The 21,448-nt window shown below is 40.0% G+C and overlaps 1 protein-coding gene across 2 annotated transcripts in view; it reads right to left on the bottom strand.

Moving 5' to 3' along the window:
• ephb2b (eph receptor B2b) overlaps positions 1-21,448 on the bottom strand; it is a 160,759-nt gene that overhangs the window by 23,678 nt on the left and 115,633 nt on the right. For both annotated transcript variants that reach the window (XM_053653217.1, XM_053653218.1), the window contains exons 6-8: positions 5,118-5,242; positions 3,074-3,236; positions 506-614 (exon numbers count right to left, since the gene is read on the bottom strand). In XM_053653217.1, coding sequence (XP_053509192.1) covers positions 506-614; positions 3,074-3,236; positions 5,118-5,242 — 397 coding nt within the window. The remainder of the gene's footprint in view (positions 1-505; positions 615-3,073; positions 3,237-5,117; positions 5,243-21,448) is intronic.

The following is a 21,448-nucleotide window of genomic DNA, read 5'->3' as shown; positions in this document are numbered from 1 at the left end:
CATCTGTCCTGTAACAAATGTTATACAAATTTAAATGTAGTTGAAAACAAAAAAAAAAAATAATTCGTTCCCCTGAGAACAAATGCAAAGGGGGTTTCATCAAATATAAATTGTAGGGGTGCCAATAATTTACAAACCAGTACTAAGTAGGAATTTTTATTTTTTACTTAAGACAACTTTTTCTTATTCTATAGTAGGTATTTATGCTCAAAATATAACACATTGTAGGTGTTATTCATTTCATATTTGATTTTGGCTTCTTTTAATAAAGGGTAGGAATAATTCCTGAGGTGGGTAAGACAAAGAAAAGCTACACAGTGAACCGGGCGGCTTTTGTGGTGTTATATCGACTCCCTTTACAAACTGGTACTTTGTTTAAATCCACCAAAGAAGATATAGAAATATTACCCTCTGGGTCTGTGCTTGGGCTTTGGGAGCGAGTTTAATTAACAGAAGAGGTACATATATTAAGAGACAGAGTTAAAGGTGAACACCATTAACATACCGGTTACACACAATGATGATGACCACCAGAGCAATGAGGAAGACTAGCCCAGCAGCTGCTGAACCAATGATGAGAGGCAGTTTCTCCTGTATGCTGGTGTTGTATTCCTCTGCAGACACACACACACACACACACACAAAACACCCACATTACACCTACAAACCAAAACTGAGGCACGCTGCAGTGGTATAAACTCCACAGAGATGAGAGTGCCAGATATCCCTCTTCACTGAATAAGGAGCCTGAGCTGGTGCATAATCTTGAACCACAAACAAGCTAGTACTCAGAACCAAAACTGACGACATCAGGGGCTTGGGGCGGCATCGACTCAAGTAATTTCCATGACCACAGCAGAAATAAGACATGGTAATTGTAGGGGGTTTTCAAAATTACTGTTTGAAAAATTAGCTAAATTAATTATTGCTGTCATGCATCAGTGGCCCTAGGAGGACTTGGCAACAATTTCACTGGCAAATGTGGGGGGGGAAAAAAAAAACCCCAAACAAAATACAACTAATGCTAACAAACCTTTTTAGAGAAGCTTTACACCACACACAAGGCAGAAAGGTGCCACTGTTGCGCACTGACGCAAGACCCTTGAGCGAGGATTTGTTTCAACACCTCCACACAAGCCCCTAAATCTGATCAAGCCTGCAGCGATAAAGAATCCACAAAGACGCTGCTTCTAGCCTTGCCCTCAAAACCCTGAACTGCTTCTGGGGTGTACAGGCATGGTGCAGGATGCCTGGAAGGCAGAGCTCACCTAGCATATGGTTGAGCGATAAGAGGGATGGAGTTGAGCTGTATGTGCTCAGTGTGGGACAGACGGCTGGGGACGCAGTGAAGGTGTAGAACTTTCCCTTTCTGTCTCTCCCTCTCTCTTTCTCTGGCTACCCTAATTAAAGCCTATCCAAGCACCACACAGACACAACAGCCTTGCTAAACCACCCGCTGATTCCCTCTTGAAACCCTACAGAGGCAGAGAGGCAGCCAACGTGCGGGCGGCTGGCGTTAGATGCTTGGCACAGCTGAATCTGACTGGGGAGACAGCTTCCGATTCTCATGGGTTTGTTATGAGTAAACAAAACTCAACGTTGCCAGTTTGATTAACTGAACCACATACTGTGTGTTCAAAAATGCTAATGCTAGCAGGCGGATGATGTGTACTACATATGGAATCTAACACATACGTATGGGGTGCAACGCGATGCCACTATCTAGAGCTGTAACTGTTATATTACGTATTAGTGCTCCAAATATCCTTATCTGTAGCTGTATTTAGATTTAGACTAGAAGTGGGCGTGGCCTTAAAAATTTTTTTTTTTTTTTTTTAAATATGAAACCTGCACCAAAGGTAGGAAAGCCAACACTGTCAAGAGTATCTATGGATTCCCATTCTGATCGTTTCTCAACCTCTACATCACCGTAGATGTGTGTGGGACTGTCTTTTAATCCACAGTTATTATTTTTTATTTGTACCTGTCTACGATAACTCATTTATTGTTTTGATTTCCCAAAACTTTATATATATATATAAAAAACTAGTAGGCTAATTTAATCCACTGCAATCCTGAGTTACTAAGGATAAAAAATTAACACAATGAATACATCACATGGGTGTTTATTTGTCCCACGAGCTTCATATCTGACTGCTCGCATGACAGTAAAGTCTCTAGTGTCATGTGAACCTTTCTGGAAAGATGTCTTAAAAAAACAAACAAACAAAAAAAAAACAAATTGTGCGCCTCTTATTTTTATCTATATTTATATCCATTAGGAACACATTATTTGTTCATTCCGAATAATATATTCATATTTGATTACATCCCTAAAGTACACCAGACTATAGGATTTACGTCTGTCAGAAATGTGTGCTGATAAATGAATGGGATTAATTGTGTGATACAAATAATAACACCACATTAATGCAGCAATGGGCTTCTTGGCCTGAGACAGGACTGAAATATATTATGATTTAAAGACATTAAAATGTCTGACACAGGTCTGCAATCTCCTCTCATTTGCTTTAAATTGAACGGAATGAAATGTATTCTGTTAAAGATGCCGTTTGTACTTTTTTTTTTTTAAAAAAAGGGTTTCTCCAGCTATAAAATGATACCATTTTAAAGTTACCTTGGAAAAAAAACTCTATCATTTGCAACATTGCTGTGTGATGGATCTCACTAGTCTCGTCATGTCCGGTTTCTGTTCACATGTTTTCATCCTGGATATCAGCCTTCAGCCTTCAGCTGGATCAGAGCTATGCAGCTCTATTTCCTTAAAGCTGAATTGGTCAATATTTTGATAAGTTACGTTTACAAATAATGTCGAAATATCCAGGGGACACAATAAAATGGGAACTGGGTTAAGGTTACTGGGAACTGCTTTTCCAAGACTGCAGAAGGGGAAGGGGTTGAAATAACATAAAGCAGTCAGATTTAGTTTGTAAACTAGTCAGATTGGTTAACGAAGGACGAACGGGAGCCTTAAATAACCTGCAAACTTCACAATCTAGCAAATTGATAATCCACCACAATTTCACTCTGTGAGCTGTAGCACGCCGCTTACCCTCTGTCATGGTCTGGAAGTACATCTTCCCACTGTATCGTCCGAACCCGGCAACGGTACGTGCCCGCACTTGGAACACGTAAATTCCTCCTGGCTTGAGGCCGCGGATGATGGCAGTGTTGGTCTGACTCCTCACAATGGATGAGTTATGCTCGGTCTGATCCTGCAAGGGACGGACGAAGAAAGGTGGAAAGAAAAGATGAGGAACCAAGCGTGAAAAACTTTCCCGCTGGTGAAAATAAATATAATGCAAAACCCCCCCAGTGGCCATGGTGTTTCTTTTAAATGTAATACCAGGCATCATAGTGGAACTGGGGAACTGTCACAGCTACAGATTGCTGTCTAGTGGGACCGGCTAAGTGATGAATTGATAACTGATGGTATTTTTTTTTTTTAATCTGTGTGAGAGACTGTGCCTATATGTATGTGAGATGCAAGGCTGCGGTGTGCGTGTGTTCTCGTTGATAAACCTGGCTGCTCCTGTCAACTCTATCTCATGCTTCTCTGATGGGAGCTTTGCAACAGTCTGACAAAGGCTGTTTTGACAGTAAAGACAGAGATAGGAATTATGCCGAGGACAGAGCTGGAAAGAGAAAGCAGATCTCAGGAGACTCCCTGTCTATGTGTGTGTGTGTGAGAGAGGGAGAGAGACATAAGAGATATTAAAGTCTGCCAAGCCATTTGAATCTGTCTGTGTGTGTGCATGTGTGTGGTGGTGGTACATGGTGTACATGTGAGTTTAAACCCTAATGACTCATCCGAGGTGCTGTCACTTAATTGATATATTGCATTAAATCATTAACTATAATTATTAAATGCACATCGTTAAATTACACAGAGGCATTTATCATTCCATCCGAAGCAGTGATCCTGACATATTTGTAAAATCTGCTGATATTCCGTATGAAACTTTCGATTCGAGGTTGAATTGAACTCTGTGTACAAAAATCCCGCCCGAGTTTGCGCAGCTGTGTGTTGATCAGAGTAATGCATAACGACAGCCTTCTTACGAAATCCTGTGTGTTTTCTGGAAGTTTACACAGAAATTTGTATCTGAAATACGGTTTTTATTCAGTCAACACTCCATTGTTTTAAACCACAAATCCCTGCACGTAACCTCAGCAGCTTTAACTAGTGGCTCCTCAGTGATTTCCTGTCCTGGTGAATAACTGTGATAACAATCAGCTTGAGTGGATCAGTAGAGCTAAATAACAATGCGCCAGCAGCTTGAAAATCCCTCCGAAGAGAGACTGCGCAGGCAACACAGTGTAGCACTTGGGCTCACTTCGATTTGGCTAGCATTTCACCATGCTTATACATATATGACTAAGGACAGGAGAAATAATGCATGCATATATTGTTAATGTTAATATCGTGTGCATAAAAAAAAAACAAAAAACAAAAACAGGCATTCGCCGTGTGGATGTTTTTAGGGATGAAACCCCGGCTCTGATTTACTCAGATTCCAAATATAGATGCCTGAATTGTGTGTGGAATGTGATAAATTGCACAAGCAGTTATTGGGTGCGGTGTGGGTAATTTACAAAGAATGATTGTGTCAATGAAGTCATCCGAACCATAATTAAGTCAAATATTTAAATATAGTTGCTGCAGGTGCTAATGGGTCTTAATCACTGGTTCACTTTGGAACACTAACACTTGCCATAAGTATAAACTATCTGCAAAATAAAGGTGTAGAGAACAGCTTCTTTTGATCTTTTCAGATAGGAAACTTTATGCAACTTTAATATTAAAAGTCACCATTTTGAGAAACTTTAATAGAATATTTTGTCTTCATATAAAAGAAAGACGCTTCTGGAAATTTAATACCTGCCCGTCTGTGGTATTAATTTAAAAATGCAATCACAGTTCCAGAAGTGACTTCCAGGTTTAATAACTCACACTGTGGGTGCTAAATTAATCCATTTGGATTGACACTCTATTTAGCAATTTTTGCCAGAAATGCCACAAACGGCATATTATCGTGGGGGTTAAACGAGGTGTCAGTGTAAATAGTTTTACTTTATCCGGGTCCTTCTCGTACCTTCTCGTAGTACTGCAGCTCGTAGTCTAGAATGACTCCGTTGGGTTGATCCGGTTGCGACCAGGACAGAGTGATGCTATCCACGGTACGGCTAACCTGGTGAATTATGGAAACCGTGGACGGAGCTGAAAAGAAAAAAAAAAAAAAAAAAAACGAGACAGAGACGCAGAGAGAAAAAGACACACAGAGGCAGCGATTAAAACCAGCGAGCACATGATGAATGTTCACGATCAAATTATAGCCATGCTACACAAACAGTTTAAAAAGCTAGTCATAACTGCACGTACACAATGGAAATAGCGTGACCTTCCATCCAGCTCCAGTCCTGGAGAATGATGAAAAGGACTTCATGACTAAGCTTGTACACACTTCGGATACAGCGCAGCACTGAACCACATAAACAGAGCACGGGAATTTCCAGCCATGTCTTTGTCTCGGTGTCTCTCACATTGTCCATAGGTCTACTCTTCAGTGTGAGCAAGTAAGCATGCCAGAAATGGCTTCCCTCGCCACATCGTCTTCCAGAGGAAGCTGGACTCGTTTTGTAAACCAAACCCATTTTCAAACCAGGGACAACCGAAGGTAGCGGTTGCTTAGACACCATAAAAAAAGGGCCTTGAGCCGAGGTAAATGATTGGGCTGTTCCACACAGTCATTAAACATGGCACGGCAGGTCAAACAGAAATGGCTGGGCAACAGCAGGACACAGTAGGAGCTGTGTAGGCTTTGGAGGACTCTGGATTTATGGCCCAGGCCCCCGGACTGCACACACGACCATCACTAAGGCTGAGCCCCATAAAGAGAAAGGCATCTCCTCTGGCACGTGTGCTTCGATGGAAAATCCTCCAACTGGAAAAGCCTGTCACTGCTATCACTGCACTACGTCTGAGGTGCTAAACTGCTAAACGGCTTTGGATACATATTAGCTTCCATCTTTGGTCAGTGTTTGTACAGACTTTGTAGCTCTTTTGTTTGATTTTTTTTTTTTATTTTTTAGCCAGTATAAAGGATAGCATTCAATTGCAGGTGGATTTGTTAGGCGAATGTGCACAAGCTGTCAGTATGTAATCTCCGATATATTTATCCGATGTTATAATGCTTTACTGGCTTATCTGAAATGTCAAATGTTGATTTCTACTTTTGCTACAGAGCTCAAATAGTGCTCATTGTGTTTTTGACCTTCCCTTTTATTTTTATAGCCAATTTCATTTTAACTGGTAGCTGATGCATAATGGTGTAATATTAATGAGCAGGTAATTATTTGATAATCATATAAGGTCACCTCTTGCCTCTTACCACCAGCAACATGATTTCTCTTTAATATAGCATCACAGTCAACTAAACCGGCTCAATATCCACAAGAAAATCTTAACTGTTGTGAAATTCTGACACTAGGAAAAGTATACTTTTTTTTATTATTATTATTATAAAATTTGCCAATTCAGTTGACATTTAGATGATTTCTTCTGGACATATAATAAATGGCTTCCTTAAACTCCGTTTTCCAGATCCATACAGAAATACATAAACCTACTTAGCAGATCTAAAAAAGTCAGCAGATCGAAAAATGCAGCTATTTCCTCTGTCTAAACTGCATCGCCTAATTTGTTTGCTGTCATAAGACAGAGGCTAATAGGGCAAAGCCGCACAACGAAGAGCTACCACAGGTGTCCAATTACATATGAATATATATTTTTAAAGGCTGACACATGCTCTTTGTGCACTGCATTGCGTTGGGCCTGGCCTCTGGGCTGCTGTCTGTAGTAATCTAATCCACAGTAATGCAAACAAAGCCGGGACATGTGCTTACACTGATGGACACATGCCAGTAAAAAAAAAAAACAAAAAAAAACAAGGGAGAAGGATAGCTGTGGCATTCCTTTGACTGAAGGATTTCCTCCTGACAGTGAAATGACACACCGACATACAAGGGTTTGTCATTACATGAAGCCAGATATCAGAGGGCATCAGGGTTCAGCTGAAAGCAAAGCATCACTGTTATGAAGAAAGTGTCAAATGAAGGCAGATGAATGAATAACTCACGCAATATTCTCATCAATCAGGATTCCAGGTTTTCTACACAACCGCTCTTCATGGAAGAGAAGATGATTTATGTCTGAACCCGGGGTTTTGCGTTTTTATTCCAGGTACGAGCGTTCAAAATCACTGGAATGATCATCCCACAGTATACAGAGTTTTCATACAGATGTTGTGCTCACAGGCCATGGACTGTCTGACATCTTTTGTACACTTTTCTGGCCCTAAGCTTCAGGATCTTAAAGGCAGATCCACAATCTGATTGGCTCTCCGTGTATACACACTCCTGCACTTCCACTTTTTAAAGACTGTGACAAAACTAGCGTTTTGGGAGCAAGCTATATAGTCACCGGATGAAGAAAAGTTAAGTTCTAGAGTTGTTCTAGAGATCTTATGCAAACAAGATAATCTTGTGTTTTTACAGACAGGCTACAGGAAAAGTTCTGTTTGGTCATCTGCTTTGTCAATAAAATTCCCTCTTGTTTTTCTTCTTCTTCTTTTTTTTTTTTTTTTGAAAGTATACATTATCTGGCCAGGTTTAATGATGAAAAGTTCCAGACTCTAGTAAAAGCTGGAGATGCCAGTTCTGGCCTGTGAGACATGACCATATTGGCTTTCCAAAAGATTCCATTAAATTAAGAAAATTTGTGACATAAAGTCAATAAAGGATAAAGAATTTACCAATGTAGTGCAGAAAATATGGTCCTGGTGCTATAATATACAGCCTAGTGTACCTTGGTTCTGTATAGATCTGTATGGGATGAAAGACCAGTGGATTAATATGAAAGCAAATCCCATAATCAATAAGGAATATACACCTACATAAGCCTATTTTGTTTAAGGAAGCATGCCTTGTAATCATACAGAAGATACTTCCAGGACTTGGATCTATCTAAATTGAGTAAATTCCTGTAGTCTCTACCATTATTATTTTAACCAGTAGCAATGTGCTCATTTAAAGGTCTTCTACCTTTCCCTTATTGTATTTCTCAAGAAAAGAAAAGAAAATGAATAAAAGTACAAATCCTTGTCAGACATTTATACTGGGCTTAGTCCACATGGGTACTTTACAGCAGGTTGGAAAAGGAGGCACAGGAAGTAAATGACTCCACTATTAAAACACAGCTGCTATTGTATGTGCTTTCATTGCCTGTTAAAGGCATTGCTACTTCAAGCAAATTCCGTTCCATTTGCCCCAGGGCGAGGGCACTTTAAAAGTCAACAAATCTAACAGACCCGGTTTTTGCTAATGCTAAGAGTTTATGAAGTGCCATGGAGAGATAAGAAAGAGAGAAATGGTGAAGAAAGCGGCATTGGAAGTCTAAAAATATAAAAGATCGTACAGGCATGTGGATCTCATTTGAAATCAGGCTGCGGTATGAACAGCGATGGAGAGATTTTAGAGCGTCTGTAGCTGTAAGTAGCGCCATCAGGTCAGCATTCATAAATTCTCCTCTTTCCTTCCACAGTAAGGTCTTCCCTAAGGCAAATTTCCCAGTGTGCCAAGGCAGATGTCATTCCTTCAGTGTGTGGCCACTCCTGCATTTCAGAGATTCCCATCCAAACGGAGTCTGAGCTGTGCAAGAGGAGTGCTGCTGCATTTTCATGTGCTCTCAGCATAGAAGAAAAAAATAAATAAATAAATAAATAATAAAAAATAAAACGGAGAAAAAGTCTGTCTGGCAGGCATCCCTGTTTCCCATCTGCAATGGATTGTGGGTTTTATGTCTCCGCGGAGTTTCCAGTGCTATAAAACAGTGCAGCACGATTTCAGTTAATCAAGCTTTTAACCATCTGCATTGGAAAGGACTGAAGTATTAATGGACTCATATACACGGTATAAGCAAATTCAAAAATTGGCACTTCAGAGGCTTAAGAAGCTTGCAGACACTTACAGGGACTTTGCATCTTATTTAATGCCCTCTGCAATGCTCTGCTTCTCTGTGATGTCTGGAAGGAAGGCAATCTGTATTTGCCGCTCGCCAAAGACGTTTGGAGGTGAATTTAAGCTGAAAATTGTTCATTTGTTTGTTCGTTTTTTTCATGAGTCCACTGTTGCCTTTAATAATCAGTTAATCTTCGCTTCCGCCGCTGAGAGATACAAATGTTTGGGCCATCTCTCTATGTGCCAGCTTATGAAACCCCTGTTGGACATTTTCTACCATACATTGTAGTGAAAACTACAGCTGTAGTAGAAATGTTTCCCTTTAGCACATAGCGCAGGCACAAGTAACATTATAGCAGTTTAAAGTCAAGTTACCCCCAAAAAGTGAAACGTGAGAATTCAGCCACGCTGACATCCGATAGGTTTTCCCAGACCGCCACACACATAGTATCACCAGGACATGAAGGCAGAGGGAGATTCAACTTGTGGAAGAGAAAGTGTCTTAGGACTGCATGTAGGTCACAAGTGCTCCTGTCAGATAATCAAGGCTCTCCAGCACTGCTCTGGAATTGTATTTGTAATCTGCACAAGCCAAACAAAGTAAGAAGAGCAGAGTAAGATTAGGCTACGGAAGGATCTTCAGAGAGAGAGAGAGAGAGAGAGAGAGAGAGAGAGAGAGAGCGAGAGAGAGCGACAGAGCGAGAGAGCGAGCACATTAATCTCTAGAAGAAAAAAGAAAATAGGCCATATGGATTTAATTTGCATCAGGCACTATGATGGAGGAACTACCCCAACTCGGTTTTCACATGCTTTAATGCTGAACCCTTTCTACTAGGTTCAATCTTCTAACACTGGTACTCGCACACATATCTCATACAAAGTCGATGGTTAAAGAGGGTCTGAAATACATCCAGACAGAACAAAAATAAAACTGGCAAAAGCACAAAATATTAAGAACCTGATGCACGTTTCAGAAGCTAGTTGGCATGATGCATGTGCCATGCATGTAGAGAAGGTGTTTGGAGAAGATAAACATTATTAACATTCCGCGCACGGCTTTGATGTGTGTTCCAGTTGAATGTAAATGTGCACCAAACATAAATGGGATCTTCACTGTCTGTCTGTCTGTGTCTGCGCATGTGGTTAATCCTGTCAGTCTCTGGTGTGCTTGAACACCTTTGCTGATGATACAGTAAACATGCCCGAAGAACGTTCGTCACTCCTACACCATGCTGTCTCGGAAATACACGACATGGAAATTCCTAATATAATAACGAGAATGATAAATACTCCACATGCGAGAGGAGAAACAGATCTCTCAAACAGGAGATGGAAAAAAAACAAGGTCAGGCACAGGTCAGACACCATAAAGTAAAGCACGTCAGAGGATAAAGAGAGCCCAGATTATTCATTATTATTATTATTATTATTATTATTATTATTATTATTATTATTATTTTTATTATTAAAGTAGCTCTTGAAAATGTACGCAGATTCACTTTAGCTGAGGCATGAGATCGTGGCCAAAATGAACAATTAGATATAGAACAAATAGTTCTCTATAATCTTTTTGCGTAGACTGGGTGCTGCTTTCATGTACGGTAGTTAGAAAATTTGCACAACCTTAGTACAAAGTGAACAAGGCAAAGGAATTGAATTTAAAACAACAAAACATTAAACATCTTCATATCGTTGAGGTTTGACAGACGTTTCTTCAATGCTTGTTAAGATATTACGGGTGAACAAAGCAAAAACGCTCAAATGTTTGGATTTTCTTTTCGCCTGGTAAGCGTCACCATGCGTCTTTAAAACTACTTCCGACCTCTTTTGAATTCTTTGAACAGAAATCTTGTTCTGTACACAAGAAAAGGTCAAAGTTCTTTTAAAAATATGTTTCTGTTGATCTGATTTAGTCTTTTTTTTTTTTTTTTTTAAAGTTATGAAATATATTGTTTTGTTGCAGGATACAGCTCGGATTTTTAAAAATATATAAATAGTATATATATTTTTTTAATATTCAAAAACCATTTTTTGCTAAATTTTGACCTCAAATACAACAACAAATACTAGAATATAATAGAAAAATACTGCTACCAGTATGTTTTATTCAAATCAGCGTAGCAGGTAAACAAAGGGCTAAGCGATACTCAAAAACGTGAGGTAGGTTAATGGTCAGGCATTCAGCAAAAAGAGATAAACTACACAAGACAACAGCAGTAAACATAAAGCAGGATATGGTCAATACACTAATGAACACAGGCTTGGACTCGTCACACAGATGAATCGTGAGCAGTGTGATGACAAACAGACGAGTGTCATTAATAATCAGGTGACTGTGAGCAGGGGATAGGAGCTTGACCACTGGTGGAAGAAGTATTCAGATCATTTATATAAGTAAAAATACTAATACCACATTATGAAAATACTCAATTAAACCCTAATCCTGCATTCAAAAACTTACTCAAGTAAAAGTATCTCAGTATTATCAGCAAAATGTACTTAAAGTATCAAAAGTAAACATACTCACTGTGCAGTAAAATTATCCCCGTCAGTCAGTACGTTTACATGGACAACAATAATCCGATATTAACCCGATTAAGACGATACTCTGATTAAGAAACTGGCATGTAAACAGAGATTATTGATGACCTTAATCCGACTAAAGTCATACTCGAAGTAAACACAGATGGAATTAAGACGTGTGGAGTACTCCTGTTTTAGTCGCGTTATCGACGTGTATTACAGACATGTACGCACCTTAATCACACTATTAACGTCGTGTGAGAGCTTTCACCGCATTGTGTGACAGGACACGATCACACACGGCAGTGCTCAACCGTTTTACGGCAAACGAGAGCACGGCTGCGTCCTTGCCTGCTATATAGTAGGTGAAATACATGTAGGCAAGTACGCGGTTTGGGACGCAGCCCACGGCTTCAAGCAGTCGTCTATTAGCACGTACAGCGCGACAAAATAATTAACTGCACTTAAAGCGTTCGTAAAACTTAAAAATAAAAACACCCAAAACTGTATACGGTACCATAACGAAGACCAACTGTACGTCGATACGTGAAATTCTGGAGGGACGTCGGACGGCGTGGCGCGGTGACGTAATGACGTGTGCCGTTAATCCATCTATGTTCTATAACGTTAAACAGGAACATGACAGGAGTATTCTAAAAGCGACTCATGTAAACACCTTAATCACAATATTTGTCTTATTCAGAGTAAGGTCGATAATTAGATTACTGCTGTCCATGTAAACGTAGTCAGTGTTTTACTTCTTTAGATGTTTAAGGTTAAGCTAATTTTAACTACTTTATATATTGTTGGGTAGTTTAATATAATCTACAGCAATGTATCTGTAATTCTATAAGATCATCATATGTTTGTAGCGTCGCTGTCCAGTGAGAACCACGTATCTGAAGAAAAAAAAAACCCCAAAAAACTTTTAATGAGCTCAAGAAGTAGGTCAATTTTCTTGACCCATAAAAATCCTTCAGTTTATCACAAACCTTCAAGATCACCACATTTGGAGATGCGCAGTTTTCACTGGACAGGAAGGAAGGGTATGAAAAATGGTAATCTGCAAAGTGACTTTGAACTAAAATTGTCAAACGAATGTGTAGTAAAAAGTACAATATTTGCCTCTATGATATAGTGGAGTAGAAGTATAAAGTTGCATAAAATGGAAATACTCACGTTAAATACAAGTACCTCGAATTGTACTTAAGTAAAAGTACTTGAGCACATGTACTTAGTTACATTCCACCATTGAGCTTGACTGGATACCATCTGATGAGGTCACAGCCTGAGGATCATGGGAGCTGTCGACAACATGTGTAAGTTGTCCAGAACTATATCATTAGTTTCCTCACTAGATCCAGCTAATGCACAGTGAAAATGTCCGTTGCACCATGCTAAAAGTCTTGAAATTATAGCATAATAAATACAGCGTCATAAATCAGCCCCAGTTTATATGTGGGCAAATATTGACACTTTTATGTAAATTATGTGAAAATGTCAACTGATTTGCAAGATTGCTCGATTTCCACAATTATGCCTAAAACAAGCAGAAGGATTTATATCCACTCTCCCGTAAAGAACTGAATAATTTAAAGGCATATTTTACATGCTGGTGAGTGCATAGTGAATGACTCTGTCTCTGACTCTGCATACTTATGAAGACTGGATCTGTGGCTCATGCTAATCACGCAGCTCCTACTTTGGCCCAGTGACACCTTGTATGTGAGTAAACTCCACTGGCTAAAGCAGACCGATGACTACTGCTGGTGCTCCAGGTGTCTCCTGCTCCACCCGGGCCACCCTCCTGACCCCGGCTGACACCTTCCATATGTGGCCTCGCTGCCACCTTCTGTCCCCGTCCCTCCCGAGCACCTCCACTGCCAGCGCCTCTCCTGCTTACCCCTTATGCTCTGTCCATGTCTAACTGACCGTGTAAAAGTTTAACTGAACGATACTAAAAAAAATATTTTTTCAGCATGAAACTTTATGCTGTATTTTGTATTTTAAAGCGAATGTGTTTGTCATTTTGACCTGAAACTACCAAGATGAATATCTGTTTATTTTTTTTCTCTAAAAATATAACTAAGCCATCAGAAGCATCTTCATGCATACAATGTACACTATTGTATATATTTCCAAAACACCGAGATGGCGCGAACATACTGAGCGTTTCAAAGAATGCATCGCAATCAAATCAAAAGACATGATGAACAATGCATTACACTTATTAGATCAAAAATAATGATGCAAGGGGGTAAAATTAGAGCCTATTTCGACCTTAAGGTCACGGCTGTGAAAGACAGACGTGCTTGATCCCATCACGTCTGTAGGTGTGAGCCACTCAGCAGTGTGCCACCTCTCTTTCTGGACTCTTCCACTAGTCCTTGTGGCCTAGCAGCAGCTTGCCAAAGCAATTTTGGAGATAATTAAGTCATAAATCTTCTGCCGGTACCCGACAGCGGCTGAGCCAGATTAGCAGGCCCACCTCTGAATAACGTAATTCGTTCACACAATGTCTCCTCCGCCTGATAAAAAAACGGAAAAAAAAAAAATAATTCGTTTTCCTTCAGGTATTAACCCACAGCTGGCTCGTGTGCTAACATTCACCTTAGGATAATGAAATGTCTAAACAAACAGTAGGCATGGAAAATGGTGAACGATTAATGGACAAATGAGCGCTATATGAAGCAGCGCGGCAGACGAATAACACATGGGACATACGAGTCTGTATGCACATGCCAGACTTTCAAACGAAAAGCTAATGGCGGGCAGGAGTTAAAGCTGGCAGGGGATCATAACTGCCCTGATGGCCAACACTGGGCATATGGTTATGGCAACTGCTGCCCCGACCTACAGCATTAGGCTAGGAAAAAAAAAAAAACCCCAAAGAAACTATGTACACTTTGACCACTTGCGAAAAAGAAATGACATTTTGTCAGGCAGTTACAGTTGTAGAAATATCCTGCAGACAAATGTGCGACAATCTGTAAAAATCCATCGACTGTCGCTGTAGCTGAATTCTGGAAAACGGGCAAAAATAATAAAAAAAAATTGACCAAAATTGAGTTTTTCTTCTAATAATGTCCTCTGATATCTTTATTTTAAGAAAACATAAATGAATTTGACCAAAAACCAATATGGAAACGTCTTTATTTCGTCTGTCTGCTTGCAAAGCTCATATCGTGTAAGGAGCCAGTTTAACAATAACAGCGGTAAAAACAGTCAATCTGCATAACGGTTTCTAAAACTCTGGTGGTTTCACTGCCATAATGAATTGGACATGAGCTCGATCAATTCTGCTTTTAATCAGATTTCGCTTGTCAAAATATCCACAGTGCTCCCGCACCATCACGTCATCATCAAAACAGAGAAGAGCGCGTACATACGACAGAGGGGAACAAAAAAAAAATATGCCAATCACCTAATAAAAAAACATGAATAACAAGAAATCTAGTCAAGAAGACAGAGCTGACGTTATGAATCAGTGATTATTCCTCACTGATGTTAGTATGAACGGAGATACTAGGAGGGCGAGTAAGAGACGGCATTGCGGCTCGTGTCGAAATGTCGTGACTTTGACCTCAGGTGGCGAGACAGAGACTCATGTGGATGATGCTGATAATCAAAGTGAGAACTCGTTTCTCAATGTAAAGTTATAATTCTTTCAAATTCGACAGTGATGTTTTTCCATGTTTAGATATAAATGTAGAGGTAGACAGGGTGTCGTCAATGGAACTGGGATGAAATGCAGTTTTCTCCCTCTATATCATTATATCTGGGTCAGCCATTTTCCTGCAGTTTTCATCACTATATATAGTAGAACATGTCAAAATTTGACCATGGGAACTGTTCCCCAACAAATAGAAGCGCTGGACCATGCCGAGTTAAGAGAACTGTTCTTATAGACTCTTATAGGAAAACTTTATTTAGGCCAAGTCCTGTGTAAGAACTGTTAATAACAGCATCTACTGCCAAGCAAGCTGTTGGTTTTAGTCATCATTCCTCATTAATCTGCTCAAAGGAGATGTATCTGTCTTCCTGTGTTGAGTGCAATGAAAGGAGATCAGCGACCTTTTGAGTGGCATTTCCCCGGCGAGTCTCCTCTCCAAAGTGCCAGACAAATCACACATCACCAGTCATCTGTCACAGACTGCTTTAATAAAACTTCCAGAGACTAGGCCAGACAGACAGACATTTTCATTCCTCTCCCTGGTGAACGCTAGCCTTAAGCATGAGTATGTGTGTGCATTTGTGTTTGGAATCAGCCCGTGTTTGTGTAATGACTGATTAACCCTGTGTGACCTGTTGGTACCGAGCTGCATAGGAAACGCATTGAGAGAGAGAGGTGAGTGGAGGGAGAGGGTAAAAGCTGGCTTTGTGCATAAAGCTGCCCAGCCAAAACACACATCCTTACTACCGCTTCTTACAGCTTCAGGCTGTCATTCCAGTTTTCCTCGGTAAATTACCTCAATAAAACACCGTGTCTGTCTTCAATAAGGTTTTCTGGCTCTGTCAGAGCACCATAATTAAGACAAATCACAAAACTAAGAGAGGTAAGGCATGTTAGTTGGGTTAAGAGTGCTCAGGTTGCAGAGGGGGTCTAAGATGGTCTTACTGACTCATGCACCAAAGACTTGACCCTCAGTGCACTCTTATGTGTAAAGAATATACAGTATGGATGATATCACAGATAGCAGGCCTGAGGGCAGGGTTGGTGAATAAACTAGATCTTGTTTATACTTTGGCTTCAGAGAACTGTTCAAAAAAAATAAATAAATAAAAAATCCAATCCGGTAAGGTTCATGATTTATTACAACAGCTCAACGTTTCCAGCAAACAAGTGGGGCATGGTGGTGAACAGATGAAAGATTTTATTGTTTGTTACAAAAATGGTTTCAACAATTCAGTTTCCCTTCAGAGAAATGCTGCGAGATACATTACAAATCACACGGTGAAACTGTTTCTATACGGTTTCTCCTGTCTAACACTTATTACCAATGCTAACAAAACTGTCTTCTGGCCAAATTCAATTAAAGTAGTGTTTATCAACAGGACTCTGCTACTCGGGTGATGAAATACTTGAACCCCTTAAATTGCCGTGCATCTTATATAACATATTGCATTATTCGGTCATTACACAGCGGAGGGTATGTATGAGAGTAAGGAATGTATATTTGGACCCGTAATTCTACGAGTCTGAAGAACCATCCCTTTTTTCAATCAAGGAACTCACTTTATACGCTATTTGATTTTAAAAAGGTATGGTCCTAACACCCTGATACTGGAAATGAAATAATAAAAAATAGTTTTACTGCATGTAGAGACACTACTGCCAAAACCTGTCTAAAAGAAACCCTGTCATCTCATCACAGCGACAGAGGGTGAGCTCCTGGCAATTCCCACCCCCGTGGGGTGTATGTTCAGACGGCCCCCGTGAACTAGCCGTAAAGACTTAGAGTGAAAGTTCATGTAGAACTAAACGACTCAGGCCAGAAATATGCAGATCAATGAAAAGAAAAGAAAAAAAAACAAACAAAAAAACCCCCCCCAAGCATTCCTGGTTTAGAGATGAATAACATTCCCAAGCTGTAATTCCTCAGGACAATTAATATCAATTCAATCCATCCAAATCATGTTTCTTTTTCATTTTTCAAGTGAGAAGAGGGTAAATATAGTTATGAATGCACCACACATCAAGTCTGAGTACATCTTGTACAGTAGCTCATGTGCCTCTTTTTTTTTTTTCCAAATGAGCTTTGCATCATGCACAGCATTATATTTGAAAAGCCAGCGAAAGTGATGGCTCCAACAGCTGCTGGGAAACTTCCAGAAAACAATGCGGCAAGGGCCGGAAAGAGACGTGCAGCACACCGCACTTTGTTGGAAGTGGAAAATGAGAGTTTTGGTTCCCAAAAACACTTGCTTTGCTCTAATCAGCATGTCGGCATGGTTAAGGAGAGGCGCTTATAGGAGAGACATACTTTCATGCCAGTCACTTCCAATTTACTTATTTATTTGTTTCTTTTAAGAGATGCCCCTCCTCTCTGCAGCTGCAGGGCTTCAAAACGACACTAATTAACACTTGCGCTCACACACACTCTCCCTTTCTCTTTCTACCCTTCTCACTATTTCTCATGCATACCAACTTGTGAGGCCAAATTGTGGAAGCGGAGAAGCACCGAGTTGCCCAGGCTAATGAGGGATGACAAGATGTTTATGTAACCCCAAAGCCCTCTGAACCAGAAGCAATTAAAGGCCTGGCTCGTCTGGCTCAGGCCTCTCAGCTCCAGTGGCCTGTCCTGGGGGAGTGAGTGGTTAAATGGGGTGCTGCTGTGAGCTCTGGCCCCAATCGGACCCTTTCACAGCTCTCTCTCCCGGACACCAGGTACTCCTAATCCAAAGTGATGGCCACTCTGTTTGAGAGGGTGCCGATGGGATCCCAGGATGGAAAGAAGTGAAAAGAAGGCCAATAGCGGCAAACACATGTACCCAAGCTTACCAATACAAATGTTAATATTTGTCATGCCAAAAAAAGCAACCTTTTTGACGTTGACTTGAAAGAGAGAGAGAGAGAGAGGGAGAGAGAGAGAGAGAAAGATCAATAGAAGGAGCAAGAGATAGATAGATACTGATAAACAGAGAGAACAAGAGAAAACGTGAGAATGAGAGATAGCAAAAGAGAGAGAGAACAATAAAAAGAGAGCACTAAAGATAGAAAGAGAGAGATAGAAAACAAGATAGATAGATATAAAAAAGCAAAAGTGAGATAGAGAGAGAGAGAGAGAGAGAGAGAGCGAGAGAGAGAGAAGTGAGCAATGAGCTCTTTAGAAATATTTACTACACCATAAGGTTGCTATTAACTGTCTGCCTTAAAGGCCATAAAGAATGATATTTGCAGGGGGAAATAAATGCGCCGGCTTAATGAATGAGCACAGCGAAGCACTTTGATGATTCTCTAGCTATTAAAAGGACTTATATGGCTAAGAAAGACGCCAACACTGACCACTATTGTTTAATGAAGTCCACTGTACAATTTTTCACCCCGAAGCCCTATCACAGCATTAACTATGCAGTGTGAATAGCCTTCCACTTTTTCTTCCACTGTTGCTTCCTCTGGGAGTCTTGACTACAGTTCAGGCAAACTAATTTTACCAGATGGATAACATTATTCCTCGGAGGAATCTGATACTATTTGTTTCTTGGTCTGGTAAACTCTTTTTAGGAAGTGTGTGATTGCTAATGGGACTTTCTAATGAATCCTATCGCTAATGACTGATCCCCATAGAGAAAATGGTCAAATGTATCAATTATTCAGTAACTGCAGTAAAACTATAGGAAAGTTGTTGTACGTAAGAGCAACGATGTGTCTGTACGCCAGGACCTGCCAAAGGGTCCTGGACATTTTGGTGAAGGTTATATCAAGCTAGTTGTCTTAAAGACAACCATTATCTTGATCTGTTCCATTTAAAGCCCTCAAAACACATACACCAGCTAGTAATAAAACTCTAAGGAATGGAGGACAATATGGTTTACAGACAAATAGGGTCACCAGCTGTTCCCTATTGGTTGTATGGTGCATACAAAATAATCATACAGTAATTGTTGAAATAAAAAAAAAATTAAGGACGTTTATTGTATGGTTTACAAAATGCTATTCGGTGCTAGACTCCTTTAGCATTGATTGTATAGGCTTGATTATACTTCCTTTTAAATACATACAGTCACGTGAAAAAAGTACACCCCATGGAATTTTTATTATATATATATATATATATATATATATATATATATATATATATATATATATATATATATATATATATATATATATATATGGACAAGCAAACATTGGACACTCATTGAAACAGTGCCTATTAATAAAGTTGATACACTTTATCAAATGACACATAAGATTGAAAATTAGTAGTAATTTCCACAATTTAAATGAACAAAAAACAGATCTGTCACATGGAAGAAATAAGCACATCACTACATTTATCACACCTTCAAGTGTTCAAGATTGGATGCCTGTGCTTGGAACCTGCTTAGGGAGTGCAAGGGTTATTTAAAAATCTCACATCTAGTGTCTGGTGTGCCCTTTGCTATTGAGGTGTGTGGTGTCATCATGCCAAGATCTAAAGAGTTCTGTAAGGCCTTCAGAAAAAAAGGTTGTGGATGCCTATGAGTCTGGCAAGGGATTTAAAAAGATCTCCATATTATTTGTAATGAAACCATTCCACTGTAAGGAATATAATCTACAAATGGCACAGATTTTTCAAAAGTCTGCCAATTAGTCCAGGACTGGCCGTCCCAGCAAATTCAGCTCAAGAGCCAACCGTCTGATGCAAAAACGAGTCCCCAAGAACCCCAATATTTCATCACAGGATCTGCTAGTAAGGCTTGCAGCTGTTGGTGTCAAAGTGCACGCTTCTACAATCAGAGAGAGATTGTACAGATTTGACCTGCACGGGAGGCGTGCCAGGAAAAAGCCTTTGCAAGCTACTGTATGCCAATGAGCATATAGGCAAAGACCAGGCCTTTTGGAATAAAGTGCTCTGAACAGACGAATCAAAGATAGAGTTGTTTGGCCACGTTTGGCAGACGTGTTTGTTGCAGACCAAAAGACAGTTTTTCAGGAGAAGCACCTCATACCAACTGTGAAGCACAGTGGTGGAAATGTTATGGTTTGGGGTTGCTTCGCTGCCTCAGGGACTGGACAGCTTGCATTCATTGATTCAACTATGAATTCTGCATCATATCAGAGAGTGCTTGAAGATACGTAAGGCCATCTGTCCAAAATTTGAAGTTGAACTGAAAATGGACCTTTCAACAGGATAATGATCCTAAGCACACGAGCAAATCCACCAAGGAACGGCTCAACAAGAAGAAATGAAGGGTTATGGAATGGCCGAGTCAAAGCTCGGATTTGAATCCCATTGAGATGTTGTGGGGGGATTTTAAACGAGCAGTACATGCAAGAAGACCCTCAAACATCTCGCAACTGAAAGAATATCGCATGGAAGAGTGGTCAAAAATTCCAGCAAGCCTAGTGGACAATTATACAAAACACCTACAAGAAGTTATTTCCGCTAAAGAGGGAAATACTAGCTTCTGAGGACAAGGGTGTACTAACTTTTTCCACAGAAGAAAATCACATCTATTGAAATTTCTGTTGAATAAAAGATTGAAAAAGCTAATTATCCTTGTTCAAGTAGATACTAACGTTACTAAACGGCACTGATTCAAAGATGATCAAGTGTTTGCGTGTCCAAATGTGTCAAAAAAGCCATGGGGTGTACTTATTTTTTCACGTGACTGCGGTGAACACTGTAGAAGTAGGAAGTAGAATACTGAGCAGTTCCAGACCATATAACAATCCAAGTCTGATAGAGATTTCAGTTAAAAGACTGATATTATAGAGATTAGACAGGAAATGTAACACTTCTTTTTGAGTGAGAAAAGATGAGGTCTGTGGCTTTCATTTCGAGAGCCTTTATTCTGGCACGAGCTCTACTGAACTAAACACTACTCTCTGGTAACTACTTTCTCTTTGTCTTTAAAATGACACTGGAGACTGATTTATCTTTCTCTCCTTCACAGCAATCCCCATAAGCCTGGCAATATCCTACTAAATGTCACGAGTGCAGTGTGTGTAACTGGTAAAAACAAGAGCATGAAATGTAGAGGCCTTGACAGTGTCTGTCGGTCAGTTTAGAGAAATAGAAGTGTAATGTGACTTTTTCCTCATCATAAACCAGTACATGCTCATGTAGGGTTTTGTGCTTTAATGTTCCACTGAGTATGTTAAACACATTTTCACTACACAAATATTCTGTGCTAATTGGATTTCCACAGCTGAATGGATGGATGAGGGGTGCACAAA

The sequence above is a fragment of the Ictalurus furcatus genome, chromosome 21 (assembly GCF_023375685.1).
Source record: "Ictalurus furcatus strain D&B chromosome 21, Billie_1.0, whole genome shotgun sequence".
NCBI classification, from domain to species: Eukaryota; Metazoa; Chordata; class Actinopteri; order Siluriformes; family Ictaluridae; genus Ictalurus; species Ictalurus furcatus.
This window is presented reverse-complemented; position numbering and strand designations above follow the sequence as displayed.